At 34.4% G+C, this 22,440-nt stretch overlaps 2 protein-coding genes and 1 pseudogene across 2 annotated transcripts; 1 reads left to right on the top strand and 2 right to left on the bottom strand.

Annotated features, from left to right (window-relative positions):
- Positions 1-557: 557 nt before the first annotated feature.
- Positions 558-7,991, bottom strand: LOC145948287 (uncharacterized; annotated as a pseudogene).
- A 5,733-nt stretch (positions 7,992-13,724) lies between these two features.
- Positions 13,725-14,647, top strand: LOC145948283 (thioredoxin-like protein 4A). The gene is made up of 3 exons (XM_083058006.1): positions 13,725-13,811; positions 13,980-14,116; positions 14,434-14,647. Exons 1-3 carry the CDS (start codon positions 13,740-13,742, stop codon positions 14,645-14,647), a joined length of 423 nt encoding a protein of 140 aa, XP_082914132.1. The 5' UTR covers positions 13,725-13,739.
- A 1,048-nt stretch (positions 14,648-15,695) lies between these two features.
- On the bottom strand, positions 15,696-22,440 carry LOC145948286 (uncharacterized). Its single transcript, XM_083058008.1, has 8 exons — positions 22,261-22,440; positions 22,060-22,142; positions 21,564-21,676; positions 19,067-21,177; positions 17,017-18,960; positions 16,689-16,934; positions 15,924-15,984; positions 15,696-15,865 (listed from the first exon to the last, which is right to left on the bottom strand). Exons 1-8 carry the CDS (start codon positions 22,438-22,440, stop codon positions 15,696-15,698), a joined length of 4,908 nt encoding a protein of 1,635 aa, XP_082914134.1.

The raw sequence follows: 22,440 nt of genomic DNA, 5'->3' as shown, positions 1-22,440 counted from the left end.
AAGACCTCCGTATCTATGTATCACCCGCGACCCATACACATACACTCACACTTTCATTAGCGAACGTCTCTGATTATTATTAATATTATCATTATGTATAGAATTTCGTTTGCTGCGTTATTAGAAATAAATTTATAATTGTAACGTAAATGGTTTCAGTTAATTTATATCCCACTCATTCCCACTCATTCCCGTAAACCGAGATCGCACAAGGTCCCATCCTGCGCAAAAGAGATTAAATTCTCTTGCCGAAAAGGGACCACCGAGCGAACGGCCCTTTAAATAGAGTAAGAGCGACCCTTGCGGTCGTTGATCTATTTGGGCCCAGACGTTCGTTCGACTCGAACAGACGTGCCGCATGCGTTTGTTCGAAAAGATAAATTTAGTTACGTCCTTCCTTTCGACTCTTCCTTCCTTGAGTCTGGACGTAACAGAAGAAACACACTGATATATATTTCATATGGATACTAAAATAATATAATAACTTAATGCAAGTAAAATGAAAATTATAAAATGTAATAAATTTTAAAAAGTTGTAATATAAATTGTGCACTTACCAAATACAACTTCACATAGTTTTGTGTCAGAAAACTTTATCTTATCGCCTTCTGATCCGGTCCAACTTATCAGCTTAGCAAGATCATTTGAAATAAATTTAGACAAAATGTTCCCTGTGACACTGCGTTCTGAGGGGATAGATAATGCGCCAAAAGCACTGGTACATTTAGAAAAAAGCTGATCTCGCTGTTAGGGCACAATAAGTGATTATCATGATTGCTTAGTAAATTTTTAATATGCATTATACATATTAATTAACATCACATGGAACATACCATAACTTCATAATTAATACGATTAGCTGTTAAAAACGTTTCCATCTTTTGAAAGTCCTTCGTTGTCTTCAGTGGAATAGATGGAATATTATTAGAAGGTATCATGGATTTAGCATGATCTGGATTGACAGACCGAATAATGATTGCTTGATTAATAAGCACTGAATCCAACTTTTTGCTAATTTCCAAAAGTACTGTGTTGCTCAGCTTAATTTCGTTGTGACAATCTTTGCATCTAAAATTATCTAATAAAAGAAAAACATATTTACTAAGAACCTGCTAAGAAAAAAAGCCATAACTATACTTGAACCATAAACACAGGTAAATACCTTTATTTTTAAAGTTAAATAAATAACGAGGCTCCTCTTGTAACTTTGTTTCTTCATCTTTGTTAAAAATTGAATGAGTTTTATTTTGATCAATCTCCGAATTCGATGATAAAGAGAGTCTTCCTCCAAAGCTTGCACTAGAAGTGATGGTCTGTATTGAACATGATGGGTTTTGAGAGGAACATGAAGATTCCTTATCATAAGTGTTTATCTGAGGATGGAAATGAAAATTAAGTATTTATGAATATCATCATTTGATATAAAATCAGGTGCAGACATTAACGAATTAAGAAAAGAAGTGTTAAGTACCTCAGAGATTTTCTTGCTTGTAATTTTATCCTTAATGGAAGAAAAAGTTGAAGAAGCTTTACTACTCGAAAATGTTGCATAGTTTTTGTTTGGCACTGACACAGACTTTTTCCGCCTAGTATAATCCATTTTTCGCCATTTTTCGTTCTTTTTGCAGATAATACTTGGAGATTGGTCACTGCAAATCTTTTGCAGTTGCTTTTGTTTTCGTTCACCTTGGCTGGGATTATCTTGGAACTTCTTAAGGAAAATTCTTTTAAACTCAAAATTTTCCTCGACAGGTTGCTTTCTGAACATTGTCTCACTCTCTTTATCTTGTATTTGATGCATATGCTCTTTAACTGCATTCAAAACGTCAGAGTTCACCTGAGACAAAATCTTGAAGTCGCTCTCATCATCACTATCGCTAAGTTTTCTAACTTTGCCTTTACGAGGACCTTTTTCTTTTCGAGGTGGCATATTGTTCTCCTTATCTTCACTGTCTTCATTAGATAAGTCTACGTATCGCCTTGGTGGCTTCCTTTTTCGTGGAGCATCATTTGCCTCTGTTTCAAGTGATGTTTCATCCTCAGCTCTTTTCAAACCTTTAACTGGATCATCATACTCACCTGCAGTAACAACTGTAAGAGTAATAACAGTTTCAACAGATTTTCAACTATATAGCGCTATTAAAGAACAGTTATTTAATGTAATAGTAATGTTAAAAAATTCGATTAGAACTTAAAGCATCAGCTTAAACTTGCAATTATCACAGGAAAGAAACACAATAAATAAACATTTTATATTTACTACATACAACTTAATTTAATGAAGAATAGATGAAAAGAAATTGACATATCATATTTAACAAACTTACGGTATAAGTGAAGAATTGATCCTTTATGAAGAGGCCAATGAATGTTAGGTACAATACAATTTTTTACAGCTCTCTTTAAGTGTATAGATCTTGATCCTTTTTCAGGCCAATTTTTTGGAGGCCAGAACATATCAGTAATCTTATCGTCAGGCTTGTTAATCCATGTAACAGGAACTACTGCGATTGTTTCTCCTTCTTCTTGTTCCTCTCCTATGAAGGCCACTACAGCATACTGGAAAAAACAATAACACACATTATAAACACATTATAAAATAAAAAAATACAATTAACTTAAAATCATATATACTCAAAACAGTGCACAAATGTCAAAGTACTATATATAATGCTCAACAAAGAAATGATATATTACACAAGAACGATATAAATGCATAAATATAAAACATATAAATATAAATATAAATATTTAATATTTTAAAGAAATATTTGAATAACATTCTTGAATGCTTGATATAATTAAGATACTTTAATAAAGTGAAGAAAGAGAAGTCATACATTTTCATGCAAGACAAATCAAACAAATTACACAAACAAGTTTGACAATAAATTTTTAAAAAAATATAAATACTTATTCGTAAATAAATGTATGGGAGAGGCTCACTTGCGCACAGTACAATTGCACACGTTGCAATTGCACACCGTGCTATTAGACACATAAAGTTGCGCACAGTTCTTTTGCCCACAGTTCTTTTGCGCACCGTGCTGGTAGGCACCCCTACCGGCGGGGCGGGTGCGGGAGGGGGGGCGAAGGCCCCCCTTGCACCCACCCGCGCGCGCGCGCGCGCGCGCGTGTGTGTGTGTGTGTGTGAATAGAGCATGTGTCGCGCATTTTCGTGTCCAATTGCACGGTGTGCAAACGAACGGTGCGCAAAAGAACTGTGGGCAAAAGAACTGTGCGCAACTTTATATGTGTCTAATAGCACGGTGTGCAATTGCAACGTGTGCAATTGTACTGTGCGCAAATGAAGGCTTCTCAGATATATACATTATATATATATATATATATATTGCTATAAACTTCAAACACACATAAAACATTAATATATAGTAAATTCCAAATAGAAATGTTACTTTATCTCAACAGGAATTGATTATTTTTCAGAGAAATCTTAATCACAGGTAAAAATAGAAATGTAAACCATATCATAAAAAATAAACTAGATTAATATCTAATGTCGACTATGTAAGACAGTAGTAGAAAACAACAATAACCATGTAGCATATAACAGGTACATAAACAGACAATAATCGCACAACAGAACAAACCTTACCCTTATCAGTAGTCATAATATACCACAAGAGCTGTGCGCAAGAGGAATACATAGATATGACCTTATATTTTCAGGAATAAGAATACATATTTCATAATTGTATGATTCATCTCCCAGGATCTAACTGTTTCATCCAGTTGGGAAACAAGAACGATGCCAATCAAGGATGAGTCCATTGGATATTGATAATAATTATTTTGTGTCTGAAATTTCTGTCCACGTAGGATCACTACATTGTCTTCAGAATAAACAATATTTCGCAATAAAACCACTGATCCGTCCTCAGTTTTAAAACAATGATCAGGAGCAACGCATCTCAATATAAATTTATTGCTTGTAAGCATTTTATAGTGTTCCCCTTGAACAGTTTCATTGGGATCAATATGATTTCCTTTCAACTGTATACCCTCAATAATATTCTTCGGCTTTGACAAGTGTCCATTGGTTTCAGCATCTCTTCTTGCTAATTGTTGCAAAGGGTGATATCCTGATTGTAATGATTGCTTGATTGTCTTCAAATAATTTTCATATGGAAACGCACTAAATAAGTCCAAGAATCCATGTTCATCGTATTCATCAGCTAGATGAATAAGTCCATGCACATTAAACACAATAAAATCACGGCTGAAGACATGGCTACTAAATTGTACAAATAAATTCAAAAATTCTCTAGCAGCATTTCTTATTGCATTATTCTGCGCGAGTGAAGGAGAAGCTAAAATATAAATGCTACAATGGAAGAGTAAGAAAGTGTAATATATTCTGTTAGGAGTATGATCCTTCATTATTTTAATACCATCATATAGTAATAAAAATCTTCTAAGCTCTGTACCCTTAAGATGAGCAACCTTCTTAAATCGATAAGGCTTTCGGTTGAATTCTCTGGGAATAAACTGTCTAATCCATGCTGAAGTATTTTTAAAAGCTTCTATGTTTTCATCTATTAATTTGCCTCGGTTTCTTGTTTCTAATAATCGCATTAAAAATCTCTTCATCACACCAAGGCACACAAGATGAAGATATTCAAATCTAAATTGGGATACCATTTTAATATTGAGTCGCTCTTCTAATGGTGATAATCCTTGATGGTGCTCAGGATTTCTTCTGTCAATAAATGATTGGTCTGTGCGTTTCTGTCCATTATTCAAATAAACCATCCTGTTATGGTACCATTTACCTTCAATCTCACATTTTTCACAAGAAAATAATCCATTATGTCCAATGGTGCATTTCACGAAAGATCTCGCTGGAGCATCACAAATGAAGTTATGTATAGACACATCATAAATATGATCATTAAATTCAAAACCATTTGTGGAAAGTTCCTCCATCTCTTTAATAAATTCTTCTAAAAATTGTTCTAGTGTTGAGGGCTTTGACTCTCTCTGTACCAAAATAAACACTAATAATAAAAGGCTCACAAGTCTTGTCAGCCAAGGATCCTAAAATGGGCCAAAAATGTAACTTTCCACTTCTATCCAAAGGCAATCCATCTATGTTGATATTCAATCGTATTTGTTCATGAGTATCTAAATATTCTGAGTCAAAAAGGAATCAAGATTTTTTTTTATTCCCTTGTACCACACATGCCCGTTATCAACCTCAGACATACTGTCGTGGTCTTAGGTGTATTCAGTTAGGTTACATATGTCTTTGGAAGTTCTGGATGCACTTTGCGTAAAAGACTCAACAAACTGTTCACTTTTCTTTTTGAAACACCACAAGAAGCCCATTCTGTCAGAGCCATACGTAAGTAGACATCTCATTCATCAAACTCACTCTCAGTGATATCCTCCATGGAATCCTGTGTATTTTCTGTTGACCAATCTGCATTATTGTCATCACTTGAAATGTCGTCCTCAGATTGACTGTCATCTTCTATCTGCTCTTGTTCAAATTGTTCTTGTCTTTGCATGTCAACATCCGCATCCGCAACATTTGATTCTTTCAAACTTAAAACCTCTTCTTCGTGTACACTTGAATGATGAGATGCGTCGGATGATTCACTTGATTCATCATATTCTATTTGATGCAATTGCAATCTCAATCTGCGTTTATATTCCGCCTCAGCTCGCCTTCTCAGAATCCGCTCATGACGATTCTACATATAGAATCAAAATGCATTGTCATATTATAGAAATAGAGGCTACATATAATCTGCAATTTACAATATTCAGATATTCTGTGTGTGAATTTCAGTACTTTCAATAAATGACTTTAATACTACAAATACAGTGCACAATAATACAAACTATCTTCACAACAATCTTACTCTCTATCAATAAACATTTTATAACTTAATTACACATCTATATGAATTCAAAGACTATACCCATACAGCACAGAAATGTTGCAGAAACATTACATAAAGATTTCAATGTAATAATGGAATATTGCATATTCATTGCGAAATGTTGCTGCAATGTTGCGGCAATATTGCAGCAATGTTAAAATGTCCGTCCTCAGTAGCATTGCAATGTAACATTGCAATGTAACACTGCAGTAATCTTACAATGTAATATTGCAGTAATCTTACAATGTAAGATATCTGTAATAATGTGATATATTACAATTTTAACAGATAAATTTTGCGAACATAAAGACACGCACACAAGATAAGAAAATATATAATTATAAATTCACAACTGCTTTGAACAAAATGCAATTTGAACGATTGATTTAATATAAATCAACTTAATAAACTGCATTTCTGATGCAAAACAATTATAAACTTTTGATCATATACTTTTTCTTATCTTGAGTGCCTTCATATACTCACACAATTTATCTGTTAGAATCTGAAACATAATCAACATTATAGGTATATAGTGGAAATTTATTAGATTTACACAATTATAATTTTGTGTGGAAAATTAATAAAAAACTTAAAAAATATTTTTTGATGCAAAACAATTATAAACTTTTGATCATATACTTTTTCTTATCTTGAGTGCCTTCATATACTCACACAATTTATCTGTTAGAATCTGAAACATAATCAACATTATAGGTATATAGTGGAAATTTATTAGATTTACACAATTATAATTTTGTGTGGAAAATTAATAAAAAACTTAAAAAATATTTTTTTATTATAAACTATATGTATATGTATTCGCATACATATACATATAGTAACAAACATATTTAACATATTTAAAATAAAAAATATTTTTAAACATATTTAAAAATTATTTTTTTATTATAAACTATATATACCTTATATACATATACTATTCGTACATAAAACATATATCATAAACATTTTTATATTTATTGTTCTTCATATTTAGTCTTCTTTTATATATATTTATTCTTTTTTATATTTTTTTTATATTCAGTCTTTTGGCACTTTTATTTTGCACTTGTATTGCAAGTTTTACTTTTTATGAATTATTCATCATTCGTTTCTATATTATTATGTTGTCTAAAAACAAAATTAGAAACAAATTAGAAACAATGAACATATCTTAATCACATGATGTCATGATGAATCTCTATTTAATGGAATTAAAAATAATAAAATTAAATTTATTTATCTATTTATACTATTAAGTTTTATATATATAAAATCTTGAAGAATCTCTTAAAGTAAAACAATCTTTCTTTCTCTTATATACATACCTTTCTCTTTGAGTCCTCAAACTGGCTTGGGTAAGCTATTTTGAAATAGATTCTGCTATTCATTGTCTGTCACCGAACCATACGTTGTACGAACAGCTTCTATAATATATAAAAGTTATTGAAAATATTATATATATATATATATATATATATATATAAATATAAACTAAATATATATTTATTTTAAACACAAAATTTAAAATATTAAAATTTAATTAAAACACAACTTAAGTTATATTTATATCACACACACCAAATAAACTTACGTATGATTATTTTTGTGAGACCTAAATCCTTGAAACAACGTTTAGTTTTTTTTCCTGCCCAACTAAAATCTTTAGCCAAAGTATTTGTCACAACTTTTTTTAATATATTGCGTATCATTAAGTGTGCAGTGCCTCCACCTACTAATTTGAAAATGTTAAACTAAAAAATAAAAGTTATTTTAATTAAAATAAATTTATATTATAAACAACTAAAATTCACAAATATTTTACAATATAAAAAATATATTTTTTAAAATAACATAGAATACATATACATATATTAAAACTCAAAAATTAATCATATTTAATTTAAAAATAAAAATGTATAATTATATAAAACAAAATATATAATATTAAATAATAAATACCACTTGATTTTTAAATTTCGTGTCTTCCAATTGCCCTTCAAGATATGTTAGATTTGACGTTAATTCAAGCGGAAATTGAATATCACATTCTTCATTAAAGTCAATAGAAGATGTCATTTTTTGTTCAAGAATATTCATTTTATTTTCAACAATGTCACTTTTGTATATAATTTTATTTAATTTCATTAAAATCTGCTTTTTAAATTCTGAAATAAATATAATTTTTTTTATAAAAAATTTTTTTTATAACTAGTGTTATTTACTACCTATATGTTATACATAAAATACGTTTATATATTTTTTTATGTAATATAAAAAATTATTAGAATATATAAAACGTACCATCAGAGAAAATATTTTCTTCATCAGTATTTATAGAACATCCATATCTGCTTTTTTGAAAAGTGCTTTTATCATTTGTAGACATTCGTTTATCGACATCTATACACAAAGAATATATAAATATTAATAACACTGCGTATTTATAAACATTCAGAAATAAATATAATTTCTTTTATAAAAATTTTTTTTATAACTAGTGTTATTTACTACCTATATGTTATACATAAAATACGTTTATATATTTTTTTATGTAATATAAAAAATTATTAGAATATATAAAACGTACCATCAGAGAAAATATTTTCTTCACCAGTATTTATAGAACATCCATATCTGCTTTTTTGAAAAGTGCTTTTATCATTTGTAGACATTCTTTTATTGACACCTATACACAAAGAATATCTAAATATTAATAACACTGCGTATTTATAAACATGAGTTATGATTTTGTCATATAATTGCCATAGTAAGATTACTAGTTACATATAATTATACTGACCATAAGTTATTATATTTCTATTAGTAGAGAGAGAAACTTTTCCGAATAATTCATTATCAAAATTAATAATTTGCGACTTATTGTTAGAATTAGACACAAAATGTTCTATTTGTGGAAAACAAGGTAATATTTTTTTATTTTGAGGCATTCGATTTTCTTTATTTTCTTTCAAAAGAACATCTTCTTCTGAAGATTATATATTTCTTTTGGCATTATTCCGTCTTCTTTTTTTTCTTTGTTCTTTCAATTCATCAGATGAAATTTCACTATTTTCTAAATTAGATGTATCTTGTGCTACGATCAATTTTTCCAAGCCTTTTTCATAAGTCTCTAAAATTAAAAAACAAAATAGAAATAATAATAATTAAAATTATCTGTATATATAGCTATATATATAAAGATATGCATATGCTTGAGAAAATACAACATTTACCTGCTTTGCCAAAGATTCTCTTGATTGGTAATTCTTCCCATTCAAATTCTTCTCGTGGTATTTCTTTTGTTATTATAGCCTTATTTATGCGGAATTTGGTTTTGAAATGGCCGGACGATTGTTTTTCTGGGTTGAACCATATTGCTGGTATTAACTGTAGTCCGTCTGTTGAATTGAATTCAGCAATTATAAATCCATTATCATATTCGTTATCCCTATTCATTTTTCTCGGTAGCAAATCTGAAAAATTTGTTGTATGTGTGTGTGTGTGTATGTGTATTTGTATATACAATAAATATGTTAATTTACAAAATTATACTCCATGGTTCAGCGGAAATATTGCAAATGTATTATTTGAATCATTTCTATAAGAAATTTTTCATGCTTTATATACTACATCTGTAATTGGCCAGCAAAAAATATCATCACTACTTGTGACCATCATTCTAATGTTAAATTGGCTAGATTTACAAGGTGTTTTATACACATCTTCTACATATTTAAGCTTCTTACCAACAAGAAAAATATTTTCATTATTGTCTTCAATTATGTTACAAACCAGAACACATAAATCATTTTTTAAAATACAACAGTTATTACTAAAACCTTTACAATTTATAGTAAACATTTCATTTGATATTTGAAGATATTGTGATGTAACATTGTGATCACTACATATTGGTCCATTTTTATGCAAATATTTACAAATGTATAATTTCTTATTATTACAATTATGTTTTAATGAGTCCATATATTCTATTTCCTTATATCTATTCATTAATTGTTGTAAAGGTTTTTCATTTTTTCTTATTTTTTTCTTTATGCTTGACATGTAATTTTCAAAACGAAAGGCACTGAATTTATCTAATGGACCAAATCTTCGAACGTCTGAACATAAATGTAAAAGATTATGAACATTATGTGATATATAATAAACATATAATGTCAAGGCTCTGACTATTCAAAATTAATAAATAAACGGGCTAATAAGAGCCGCGCTCGGCTCTTATTAGCCCGTTTATTTATTAATTATGTGATATGTACTGTTTACCATATAATATTTCAAAAGATAAGACAAAATTATTAAGTAAAGCTTCCGCATAATTTATAAAATTTGTATGACATATTAAATTTGGACGTGTGAGAATTGTGATAGCCACATGAAGTGAGATAAAATGATAATATAAATCTTTCTTTAATATATATCTTAATACAATAGGACCTGTATATAAAAGAAAATGACGAAATTCTACAGCTTTCCATAATTTAATATCGTTTATAGATCGAGGTTTTCTGACAAATTCACTTGGCGTAGAATTTTTAAGTAACATCAATAAATGTGATATTTTATTAATTGATCTTAAATTTAAACGGACAGAAAGTGGTCCTTTTGTCCAAAGAAGTAACATTTTTTTAACTACGCCTAAACATACAAGGTGCATGTAATCTAGTGGAGTATTACTTATAGGTAAAAAATTTGGAATATTATTGAATATAGTATAACCAGTTTGGAAATCTTTGAAAGCATTAACAGCAAACAAGTCATCTCTTCTTAAAGGATATGATTTTACTCTAGTTGGAAAACAAATTCTGTTATTTACATATTCTCCTTTAATCACACATTTTGTACAACTGTAAAACCTCATATGACCTTTTACGCACAATACAAATGATTTTGCAGGAGCATCACATATTAAATTTAACAATCTAATTTTGATAATATTGTCAACATAAAAATAACCTTCTCTTATTAATTCAATCAAATCATTTACTAAAGGTTGCAAATAAATATTAGAACATTCTGGTTTTTTATATCCAAAATACGCCCCAACAAGATATACAGTATTATCTTTTGTATTTGAACATGGAATAGGCCATAAAGATACATGAGAAGATTTGGCTAAAGGAAGGCCATCGATATTTAAAAGTAAATCAATATATATTTATCATTAGACTTTAATAACATCTTCTTTATAACATTATGTAAACCTAAATAAAAAAATTCGCCTCCACATATTTTTACAACATCATTATTTTGTCGTGGAGTTTTCAATAATGTTCGCGTATCTCTAGGAAAGTTACAAGATGTATGTTTATGTAAAATTTTTAATAATGCGCTACAGGCGTTATGGGGAATATTATATGAAACAGCCCACTCAGCTATAGCATTTTTGAATTTTTTATCATTACCCTCATTATTAACATTGATATTTACTACATTAGAATTCAACAATTTATTATTATTGTCTTTTTCATTAATAAAATTCTGGGGTAATTGATGAAGATGTGTATTCTCTAAAGATATAATACTGTTACTTTCAATATTTTCAATATTTTGAAGAGAACATGTTTACAAGTCTGAATAATCTTTAATACATAAATTCACTGTATCTGATTGTTCTACAATTTGTCTAGATGAAGACCCCGCAATATCTATACTTGTCTGATTTGCAATAATTCGTCTGACATGGCGTTTCGAAATAAAAATCTCTCTCTCTCTCTCTCTCTCTCTCTCTCTCTCTCTCTCTCTCTCTCTCTCTCTCTCTTGCTCTCTCTCTTCCTCCCTCTTTTTGTCTTCCGCTCTATTCAAGGACTCACCTTTTACACGTCGCTCAAAATTTGTTTGTAAGACTCCAAAAAATCCGTGGAATGTAACTATACATATATCCAGATTAATTTACGCCGCACGATTTGTTTGTATGCCTCGTGCAACAATAGCCACGAACTCTCGTTCCCGTCGGTTAGATACGTAGTATATTACACCTACAAATATCGTTTCAATTTTCAGCATCGCGCATGGCATATATAGAATAACAAATATAAAGTAAAACACAATAAAAAAAAAAACATAAAATTAGCAATACTTACACAAATCGAAACGTAGTACACAGGTCGATCATGCCGTGCAATCACGAACTCTCGTTCTCGCCGGTTAGACACGTAGCATGTATAACCCAAAACTAACCTACAAATATCGTTTCAATTTTCAGCATCGCACATGGCATATATATAGAATGAATTATATATGTAATATAATAATTAAGGTATAACAAATATAAAGTAAAAAATACAGTGAAAAGAAACATAAAATATTAGCAATACTTACACAAATCGAAACACAGGTCGATCATGCACAACTTTAGACAAAATGTGTATTCACTGTTGCTAGTTTCGGAACGTGCAACACCAAGTCGCGTAAAGGTGCCTTTTCATATGCAGCATGCTGCAGCAGCAAATCAGTCACGTGATAAAAATTTACTAAAGCATATTTGCTGCTCATGAAAAGGAATAGCTGCAGCAGCAGTAGCACAAAAACAAATTATAACTTAGAAATAATATTGCAGAATTGAGCTTAATTTTAAATTTATTTTTAATTTTGAGTTTAATAATCATACAATCAGAAATTGTATCAGTGGCATAAAGAATGTGAGAAAACCATTCAGAAACATAATATTGAAACTTTGCGAAGACAAAAAATTGTAATTGCAGCAGCAGCTAGTGCAGTTAAATAAAAAAAAATAAATAAATAAAATAAATAATAAAATATAAATTTAAAAAAATAAAAAATAAAAGAATGTTTAATTTTCCATCGAGCAATTTGAAATGTATATATGAAATCACAAATTAATAACCTTTGTATTTTTGTTCTCATTTCAAGATAATAAAAATGCATAATATACATATAATATATAATATAATAAACAAATAAGTATAATATAATAAATATACATATACCTGACTTAATGCCATTTCTTGTTATGATGACGAGGAGATGAAGACTATTGCTGTTGCGTGTTTTTGCTGCTTTGCTGTTCGTTCGATTGAACTTCACAGTGCTGAAGCAAAATGTGGTGAAATTTATTTTGCAGCATATAGTAACAATTCTTCAACCAATAGCAACGAACTACTGCGGCAATACGCTGCGCATGAAATGGTACCTTAAGGCTTCTGCACATAGGACACGGAAACGCGCTTACCGCGCGGCAAAAAGCTGTACGTTGATTGGCTATCGCTTCGCTTCTTGCCGCGCGTCAAGCGTTTCCGTGTCCTAGTAGCGCCACATACAACAGTATTAAAAGTTAAAAAGTTAGTAATAAAACATATACATGCTTCTGTAATGTTTCAGGAATGTTGTTGGAACATCAAATTAGCCTCATTGTGTATTGTCCGCTGCCGCCATTTGCGGCTCGCGTTATCGTTGCGTGCGCATCCAGCGCCTGTGTGCGCATTCCCTTCTTAGCTAACTATTGGCTCAGCGACAAGCGAGCGCTCCTCATTGGAGCTCGAGAGTCACGTGACACGGAAAGCCGGGTTTCTGGCGACGTGTGGCGTGTGCAAGTACAGGGGACTCGTGTGTTCCGGTAGTGAAGCAGAAAAGACGAAATTACGGTCGTACGCGTTAAGATAAAGATTAAGTAAGCGTCTGTTGCGTCAGTGAGACGTTTCGTGTTAAATAGACGAAGTCTAAGTACGTATTGAACTCGATTGGACTTGGTTTTCCTTGGCTGTCCTGTGCCCAACCCGCTCGACGTTCCTTACAATTGGGGATACCTGAATTTTACGCATTTACATATATATAAAATATTTCAAAATGTCTTACATGCTAACGCATTTGGAAAACGGTTATCAAGTCGATCAAGCCATTCTGTCGGAAGAAGATAGAGTCGAGTTTTTCTAACGTGATATATATTTTTTAAAATTATTCGATAGAGAAATAGAGAATTTTTGCAACACAAAGATTAATCCAAGAATTTGCACGCGTGTAAAATTGAAAAATGACATTTAAAATATATAAAATATTGATAAAATAATAAAATAACATTTTTCTTAGGTTATTTGCTTTGGGCACGACTGGGATCCAATGTGCATGAAAATGGATGAAGTACTCTATAATATTGCAGAAATGGTTCAAAATTTTGCTATTATTTACGTGGTCGACATTACAAAAGTACCAGATTTTAATAAAATGTACGTATGAATTTAGCTATATGACTAACAATTCATTTTGTGAAGCGACGATTATAGCTAATTTACAACAAATTAGTTGTTTTAAATATAAATAATATAACGTCTACAATATAAGCAATATAAATATTATTTAGGTTATTTTAAATTTAATTAAAGGAAAATTTGAAATAAAAAAAGAGTAATTTTGAATAATTAAAGAAAAGAGGTTATTCATTAATTAATTTTAATCAAAATGAATTGTAATAATAATAATAATGATAATAATGATGTATAAAATGTAATGTATGATGTAATAATTGATAATATATTTTTTATAGGTATGAACTGTATGATCCATGTACAGTGATGTTTTTCTTCAGGAACAAACATATTATGATAGATTTGGGCACCGGTAACAACAACAAGATAAACTGGATACTGGAAGATAAGCAGGAGATGATAGATATTCTTGAAACTGTTTATCGAGGTGCTCGAAAAGGTCGAGGTTTGGTGGTTTCACCAAAAGATTATTCCACTAAGTATCGATATTAATTTATTTAGGGTATAATACTTCGATATTTTTGTCAATAATAATATCGAAGTATTACCCCTAAATAAATTAATATATACGTTTATATATGAAAATGATCACATAGAATTGTAAATGTTTGTAAAGAGAATGTAGAAAATAACATTAATTCTATCCTAAGTATTCCTATTGATTTCGTGAACGTATGGTTTATTTACATATAATAGTTTATAATTTGGTCTAATATATATCTATGTATTCTCTGATATAATTTAACATATGTAAATTATACAACTCAATAAATATATATATATATATATCTTCTCTTTCCCATGTGTGTGTCCGCAAAAAAATATAGATTTCATAAATCAGTGTTGCGCAAGATATATAATATAACGCTCAATTTGTGCCACATAAAATATAAATTTCAACAAAACGATATGTTGATATGCTCACTGTCCATTGTATATTACAGGCTATCACCAAGTACATCTCTAGCTGATCTCGAACAAGTTAATAATAATAATGGACAATTACTTATAATCGACACAATCCATAGTTCTGGATTTTTTTGAAGATAGCATTTGTCAGCGCAACAGTATTTTTTATTTTTTAATTTATTTATGACAAAAATAATTTTTATATATAATCTATATGTCCTACTGACCTATAGAAATTTGACGGATCTTTACATATATGGGGGGAACCCATTGATTTGTATTGTCTCATAATTTATAATGCAAAGTTATACGGAATGATATAATAAATAAGCATATTTACAACGGATGGTATTGAACAATCGTATTGCATTTTTTCTTTTTTCTCGCCATTTAATTTCCAATATGATATGTAACAGTTTAGATTCGTGAGACTGTTCCAATCTTACCACTATTGTCTGTTACATTTCTTTTTTGGAATCTCCTTTTGGGGGAAAGAGATTGTAGATTGATTCCAGAGACTCTATAGTGTGAGACACGTAGTTGAAACGTGGTTATGACAGGAATGGCTAAAGGGATAGGCGTGGAATCGGTTCTCTGAGGGTACTCGCCGAAATAACTAACATTAGTTAGATTAAACAGATACTTTATTCGGGAACGTGTTCCCGGTAAGAATCGTAGATAAAGACTGAGGTGGCCGGAACTCCTGCCACCTTTCCGGCCGCGTGCGAGCGTCGCTGGCCAATCCCCAGCGCGCCTGCACGACCGACCAATGAGCGGTGAAGTTGCCGCCGCGCGCGCAGCCTGTTCGCGAGCGCGTATACATCGTGTCTCATTAAAAAACGCTCATCAAGCATCTTACAGCTCGACCATCCTGACGCTTCATTCGTCTCGAATGATTCGAACTTTACATTCATAATTAACTAAAACAAAATAAACTTATAAATCACATTCAACGCAAAGTATTAGACTTTAGTCATTAACTTATAAAAAGATTAACAATATAACCATATTTAGGATAACTAGATTTTTAGAACTACTGAATTAAGATGCTAACGCAAAAAAAACTAAAGCTTTAAACGTCGGAAACAAATTTAAGGCTTATTGTATATCACAACATATAAATGAGACAGTCTTTGGTTTAAAGATTGCACTACGGTTTATCAGGACATTCCTCTTAACGTAAGATATTGCACCGCTGTTCGCAATTAACCTAAATAAAAACATATTTACACTAAAACCTTGAGCCGTAGATAACATGTAAATCAGTCTTAACATTATCCCGAATAATGAGATATCACAGACTTAGTAACATTTAATTTTATGACTACTCTTTTCTTCTCTTTATCTTTCCTCAATGTTCAAGGCGAAACACCTGACGCTAGGAGAAAACAATAGTAGGTTAACGAGTATAACTATTTACATGATTTACACACGAACGCTACATATGGGCACTCTGGACCTTAATCTAACGCTTCAATGTGTAACTCTAAAATTAACTAGGAGGTTTATCGGCGCTGGACTCTGAAGTTTGCGTGACCGACCACTAAACTACCGAGTAACGCTATCAGGCTTAAAACTAATTAATGCTATCGGCTATATACAATTATGCTATTTACACCGTAACCTGTGGGTCAACGGGTTTGATCCAATGTTTTAAGCGATCCGGGGACAGTATGGAATCGTAAGGCTTGGAAGATACGTTGAACCCGGATATATCCTGGATGACGTACCGATTTTTATCCAATATCTTTGCCACGATATAAGGACCTTTATAGCTAGGCTTGAACTTTTTATTTTCTCCCGGTTTGACATTTGTATCGCGAAGCATCACGTATTCACCTTGTTTATATTTGGTCGGTTTTTTATGATGCTTGTCATAATAGTCTTTATTATAGGATTTAATCTTATCCATTGTCTCTGATGCCAAAAGTACGTTGCGCATCGCAGCGTACTTCATTAGAACTCAATTCTACTTTGGCTAAATCATTCAAAAACCGAATTAGTCTGATGTCCGAATGACAACGTTGATCGTATCCCAGAAATAATTTTGAAGGAGAAGTCTTCAGTGACGAATGGAAAGTGTTATTTATCACATATTGTGTAATACCAAGCCAAGAATGCCAAGAGGACTGATCCTCGATCAATTTTCTTAAAGACGATTTAAGAAAGCGATTTATCCGCTCTACGACTCCATTTGCCCATGGGGCCGTGACAGCTACTAAAGTATGTTTAATATCGCGAGCTCTTACAAAATCTTGGAACTCTTGTGATGTGAACGACGTGCCCCGATCAGAAATCAGCACCTCCGGATTGCCAAAAGTATGGAAAAGCCATGAGAGATGTTTTATTGTTTTTTTAGACGTGGTTGATTTACACGGAAAAAGCCAGGTGAATCTTGAGAATGAATCCACCACTAAGAGTATGTGTTTAAAACCATCAATAGAATCCGAAATTGGGCCAAAATGATCGGTATGCAGGACGCTGAAAGGGGCAGTCGGTTTACCGGTTAATTGGAGTTTACCTTCATGTGCATTTGACGAGACATTATTTAAAATACACGTTAGACAGTTATCAATATAGTCTTGAGTTCTCTTACGAAGAGAAGGAAACCAATAATTTGAATTCAATCCTTGCACTGTTTTTTCAGTGCCACAATGAGCCATTTCATCATGGTAGACCCTGATAACGTTGGTTACCATTGACTCAGGAACAACAAAGCGAGGCTTGTCTGGCCCTTTTTTGTACACGAGACCTTCTATTAATTCGAACTTATCATCGTTCGAGAACTCAAGATTTTCGGCAATATTCTTAAGCCTATCATCCTGCAGTTGCCTATACTGCATTTCCTGCTCAAGAGGCATTGGTTCGTGGTAGGCCACGATCCTGCTCAACGCATCTACGTGCGTCATACGTCCGCCCTCGCGGTGAATAACTTTAATACGGTAGTTTTGCAACCGCAAAGTCCAACGTGCGATTCTTGGGTTCAATTGCGCTTTGTTGACCGCGTATACTAACGCATGACAATCCGTTATCACGGTAAAATCTAATCCGTAGAGATAGATATGAAATCTCTCGACTGACTTAACGACAGCTAACATTTCCAGCTCATAACTATGATACTGGGCTTCAGCTTTGTTTGTTGAGTGGCTGTAGTACGAAATTGGTGCCCATTGGCCAGAATCCTGTTTTTGCAAAAGAATAGCAGCTAGCGCTATCGAGCTTGCATCCGTATGCAGTTCGGTCTCAGCACCGGGATTGTACAACAGAAGTACTGGAAAGGATGTTAAAGCATCTTTCAATGACTCGAAGGCATTAACACAATTCTGATCGAATTTAAAGTCAGTTGATTTACGCATAAGATTCTGAAGCGGTTTGGCCAATTTCGCATAGTCTTTCATAAATTTACGGAAATAGTTCGTCAAACCCAAGAATCGCTGCACCTCGACCAATTTCTTTGGTCTCGGGAAACGACTAATCGCCTCAGTGTGGCGTACACTGAGTGTGATCCCCGAAGGGGAGAGGATGTACCCTAAGTATTCTAATTTTTGTCTCATAAAAAGGCATTTGTTATAATTTACCTCGAAATTGAACTGTTTGAGCAGCAAGAGTACCTCCTTAAGAATCAATAAATTATCTTGAACTGTGGATGATGGTATTAAAATGTCATCTATATACACAATAACTCTGTCCTCTCGAATCAGAGGTTGCAGAACTTGAATTAAGCGCCTTTGGAATTCCGCGGGCGCCTCGCAGAATTCAAAAGGCAGACGGGTGTATTCAAACTGCCCATCGGGCGTTGCGAAAGCGAAAAACTTCGTAAATTCAGGATGCAGCTTTATCTGGTGAAAGCCATCCTTAAGATCAATCAAAGTAAACACGCTCTTGCTACAATCGAGCTAAACAGTCCTCAATAAGGGGAAACGGGTATTTTTGCTTAATGACTTTGCTGTTTAAAGGGCGCATATCCACGCATAAACGAAGCGACCCGTTCTTTTTCCGTACCGCCCATGCGCAGTACGGGGAAGTACTATATTTGATTATTCCTCTATTTAATAAGTCGTCCGTGATTTCTCTCATCTGCAACCGTTCAGTCCACGCGAAACGACGCGGAGCAAAAGCGAAAACCGATTCGTCTTTCAACGCTAATCTCACTAAGTAATCATCCTCGACCGGAGGTACTTCTGTGTTCTCAACTTCTAAAATTGTCGAGATTAGTTGATTTGTAACCTCAACACCAAAATCTGTGTCGACGTTCGACAGTATGGCTTTTAAGTCATTGGTCTGATCCTTAACGATTTCTGTGGAAGCTATTTCCTGGAAAAGTAAGACTTTATTTTCTAAATCCTCACCAGAAGGGTTATAAAGAACTGTGATTGTATTATTCTTGATAAAATCGCGTCCAATGATTAAGTCTAGCGAGAAAGAATCGTCTTGTAAAACGTGCAAATTGATATTCGCGACCACGTTAGGTAAGACCTGAAGACTAATTGTAGTGGAAACCAGACCAGATATTTTGATTGGAACGTTGTTAATAGCTTTGAAATGAAATTTAGGAATAGAAATATGAGAACCATTAGAACCAAGAAGACCAGAAAAATTAATTGAAGATGATGAATTTGAACCGAAAACTTTCTTAAACGCGGACGGACGGATGAGAGAAACCGGACTGCCGGTGTCCAGGAGTGCCCACATGCAACATGCATTACCATTTATTGATACGACCTTTAATTTAGAATCGTTAATTTCTATCCTGCGCTCTGAGCCCTCGGAAGCCATGGCGATGACTGATGTTGAGTGTGAGAATGCAGCATCTTCCTGCTGCTCTACAGCCGCCACCGTTGGCGATGCCTTAGTTACAGGTTTATTGGGCCAAACCTTTTCCTTCTTCTTTAGTTTGTGGCACTCATCCCGGGTGTGTCCTTTAGTGCGGCAGTAGACGCAAAAAATCTCCTTCTGCTGGATCGCCTCCTTGGGCGACGTTGTGGCTACCACCTTGGCTGGGTTTCTCCTCAGAAACGTCGGGGATTTCTTGTGAGCTTCCCCCGAAGCTGTTGTGATGCGGTGCATCTCCTCAAGGAATTCGTCAATGGAGGATACCCGCAGTGCGGCAGCTAGTTCGCGTAGCGTCCTGCTCCCAATGCCGTTGATTAACAGATGAATCAAATCTCTGTCAGGCAAATCCAGGCTCTTCATGAGAACCAATTTGTCCGTAGCGTAATCATGAAAAGTCTCCTTCACGTAATTCCATCTGCGAGCCTCCATCTTTTGTAAGGTCACGGAGAACAGGACTGTCCGTCGGAATCTCCGTATAACAGCATCTCGAAAATAAAGCCAAGATTCGATTAAGTTAGTGATATTTAAATCGAACCACTTACGAGCTGTCTTTTTCAGTTTTCCTGTCGCCGCCAAGAGCAAAACATCATTGGAAACTCCGTGGATTTGAGCAACACGCTCAACGGTATGGACCCATGACTCAACATCCTCCTCCTCAGAGCCAGAGAAATCAGGAAGATGTGTGGAAAGTAGCTTCACTGCTTGTGCCGTGGAAGCTGAAGAAAGCGTAGCTCTAGTCGCTTGATGCAATGGGCTGTGAACCACAGGTTGAGGCCCCGTAGCTGTGACTGGAGTAGAACCCGTAGAGTTATTCAAGTTCAGAGCAGCGAGCATGTACTGCATGAAAGCCTGCTGCTGTCTCGATTGCTCCATCATGAGGGAGCACATTTGTAAGAGAGATTCCTCCGCTGGAACTGCTGTAGGATCACTGGTTGTATTAGAGGTTACCTGAATGCTGGGTGCTACGTGCACCGAACTGGCTGCTGCAGAGGTCGTTTGTGAAGGAGGAGCTCGAACCATTCCCCCCAGATCTATGAGAGGTCCATTCCTCTCGAGGTGCGACATAATCATGTCCACGCATGGATTTCGGTCCATCGGCGGGTTGAGTCCGTAACTCCTGGCTTCCTCTTGGAGGTCGTTCAGCGACGTTTCTTCTAAACGCTGACGATCCATTATTTTTATCACTACAACGACTTTCACTTTTGAGTGAAGAACGGTACCGACAAATGTTGACGGCCCTCTTTTATGCGGGAAAATGACACCACTATCGTAGTGAGCGCCTGATTGCGGAAGACAGCGCCACTATGGCGGTGAGCACTTTTGCGCGGGAACTTGCACCAAAATGGCTGACGGCGTTTTAGCGCGGGAAACACCACCGTGGCGATGTGCGTCTTTACGCTGGAAGCGGCGACGACGCGATGAGCCCCTTTTCTTGGAAAGCGGGTACGACGCGGTGAACTTCCTCTAACACCGATGAGGAAGAATCACAAACGTATAGGCTGCCCAAACCTATGTATACCCTACCGGATATCACTTTTCGCGGTTGTCCATTCGGGCCGAATCAAGTCATAAAGCGAATTCGTTGTTGCACCAACGAGCGTAGCCGACGCGGCGCGATGATCTCTTTCACGAGTATATCGAAACCGGAAAAACGGCGCGAGCTCACTTCCGGTCGGAATATTCTCCACCGGTCCCTTAGACACAACGCACTGTACCGCCTTGAGACAACTGACTCCCTCGCCACCCGATATGGACCCGTGGGCGACAAATGAAAATCGGCTTAAGACAAAAAGCGATCTTCTTGATGCCGTGTCGCAAGATGGCCGCCAACCCTGTACTCCAGGGGAAAATGGCGATCTTTGTGCACGTGGTTACCACGTGCTGGTGTATAATTTATACACTATGATTCCTGTCACTATACCGTGATTGTCACTGTGACGGAGTTATTTTTTAAACGAGAATTACGCTCGTTGAGCCACTTAAAAAGGGCTAAAAACAGCTAGGACGTAGCTGAAGCGCGGTCACTGCGAACGGGCTGCTGACGCGGCGATTACTACACCGATATGATCCCGCGGCTCTGACCGACACAAACGTAAAATCGACCACGACGGCAAAGGCTTGGCTTACTAAGCATCGCCTGGCCTCGTGTATGATCAACTAACCGGACTAACGCGACACTGATTCCCGCACCGAGATTTCGACGATCGAAGTATCCGACAGAACCGAAGGATATCCCACTTCTGAGCTGTGAGACACGTAGTTGAAACGTGGTTATGACAGGAATGGCTAAAGGGATAGGCGTGAAATCGGTTCTCTGAGGGTACTCGCCGAAATAACTAACATTAGTTAGATTAAACAGGTACTTTATTCGGGAACGTGTTCCCGGTAAGAGTCGTGGATAAAGACTGAGGTGGCCGGAACTCCTGCCACCTTTCCGGCTGCGTGCGAGCGTCGCTGGCCAATCCCCAGTGCGCCTGCACGACCGACCAATGAGCGGTGAAGTTGCCGCCGCGCGCGCAGCCTGTTCGCGAGCGCGTATACAT

Source organism: Prenolepis imparis, unplaced genomic scaffold (assembly GCF_030444845.1).
Source record: "Prenolepis imparis isolate NDT839.2.m4 unplaced genomic scaffold, iyPreImpa1.0 SCAF_319, whole genome shotgun sequence".
NCBI classification, from domain to species: domain Eukaryota; kingdom Metazoa; phylum Arthropoda; class Insecta; order Hymenoptera; family Formicidae; genus Prenolepis; species Prenolepis imparis.
The sequence above is the reverse complement of the archived record's forward strand: the minus strand, read 5'-3'. Positions and strand labels throughout refer to the sequence as shown.

What these genes read in the sequence shown, in the direction of transcription:
- LOC145948283 (XM_083058006.1), top strand. Translation starts at nt 13,740, where the DNA reads ATGTCTTACATGCTAACGCATTTGGAAAACGGTTATCAAGTCGATCAA. An exon ending in TTCTGTCGGAAGAAGATAGA is followed by an intron (nt 13,812 to 13,979) that starts GTCGAGTTTTTC and finishes CATTTTTCTTAG; the next exon opens with GTTATTTGCTTTGGGCACGA. An exon ending in GTACCAGATTTTAATAAAAT is followed by an intron (nt 14,117 to 14,433) that starts GTACGTATGAAT and finishes TATTTTTTATAG; the next exon opens with GTATGAACTGTATGATCCAT.
- LOC145948286 (XM_083058008.1), bottom strand. Translation starts at nt 22,440, where the DNA reads ATGTATACGCGCTCGCGAACAGGCTGCGCGCGCGGCGGCAACTTCACC. An exon ending in CCCCGTACTGCGCATGGGCG is followed by an intron (nt 18,961 to 19,066) that starts GTACGGAAAAAG and finishes AGGACTGTTTAG; the next exon opens with CTCGATTGTAGCAAGAGCGT. An exon ending in AGCGTCAGGATGGTCGAGCT is followed by an intron (nt 15,866 to 15,923) that starts GTAAGATGCTTG and finishes GCTCGCGAACAG; the next exon opens with GCTGCGCGCGCGGCGGCAAC.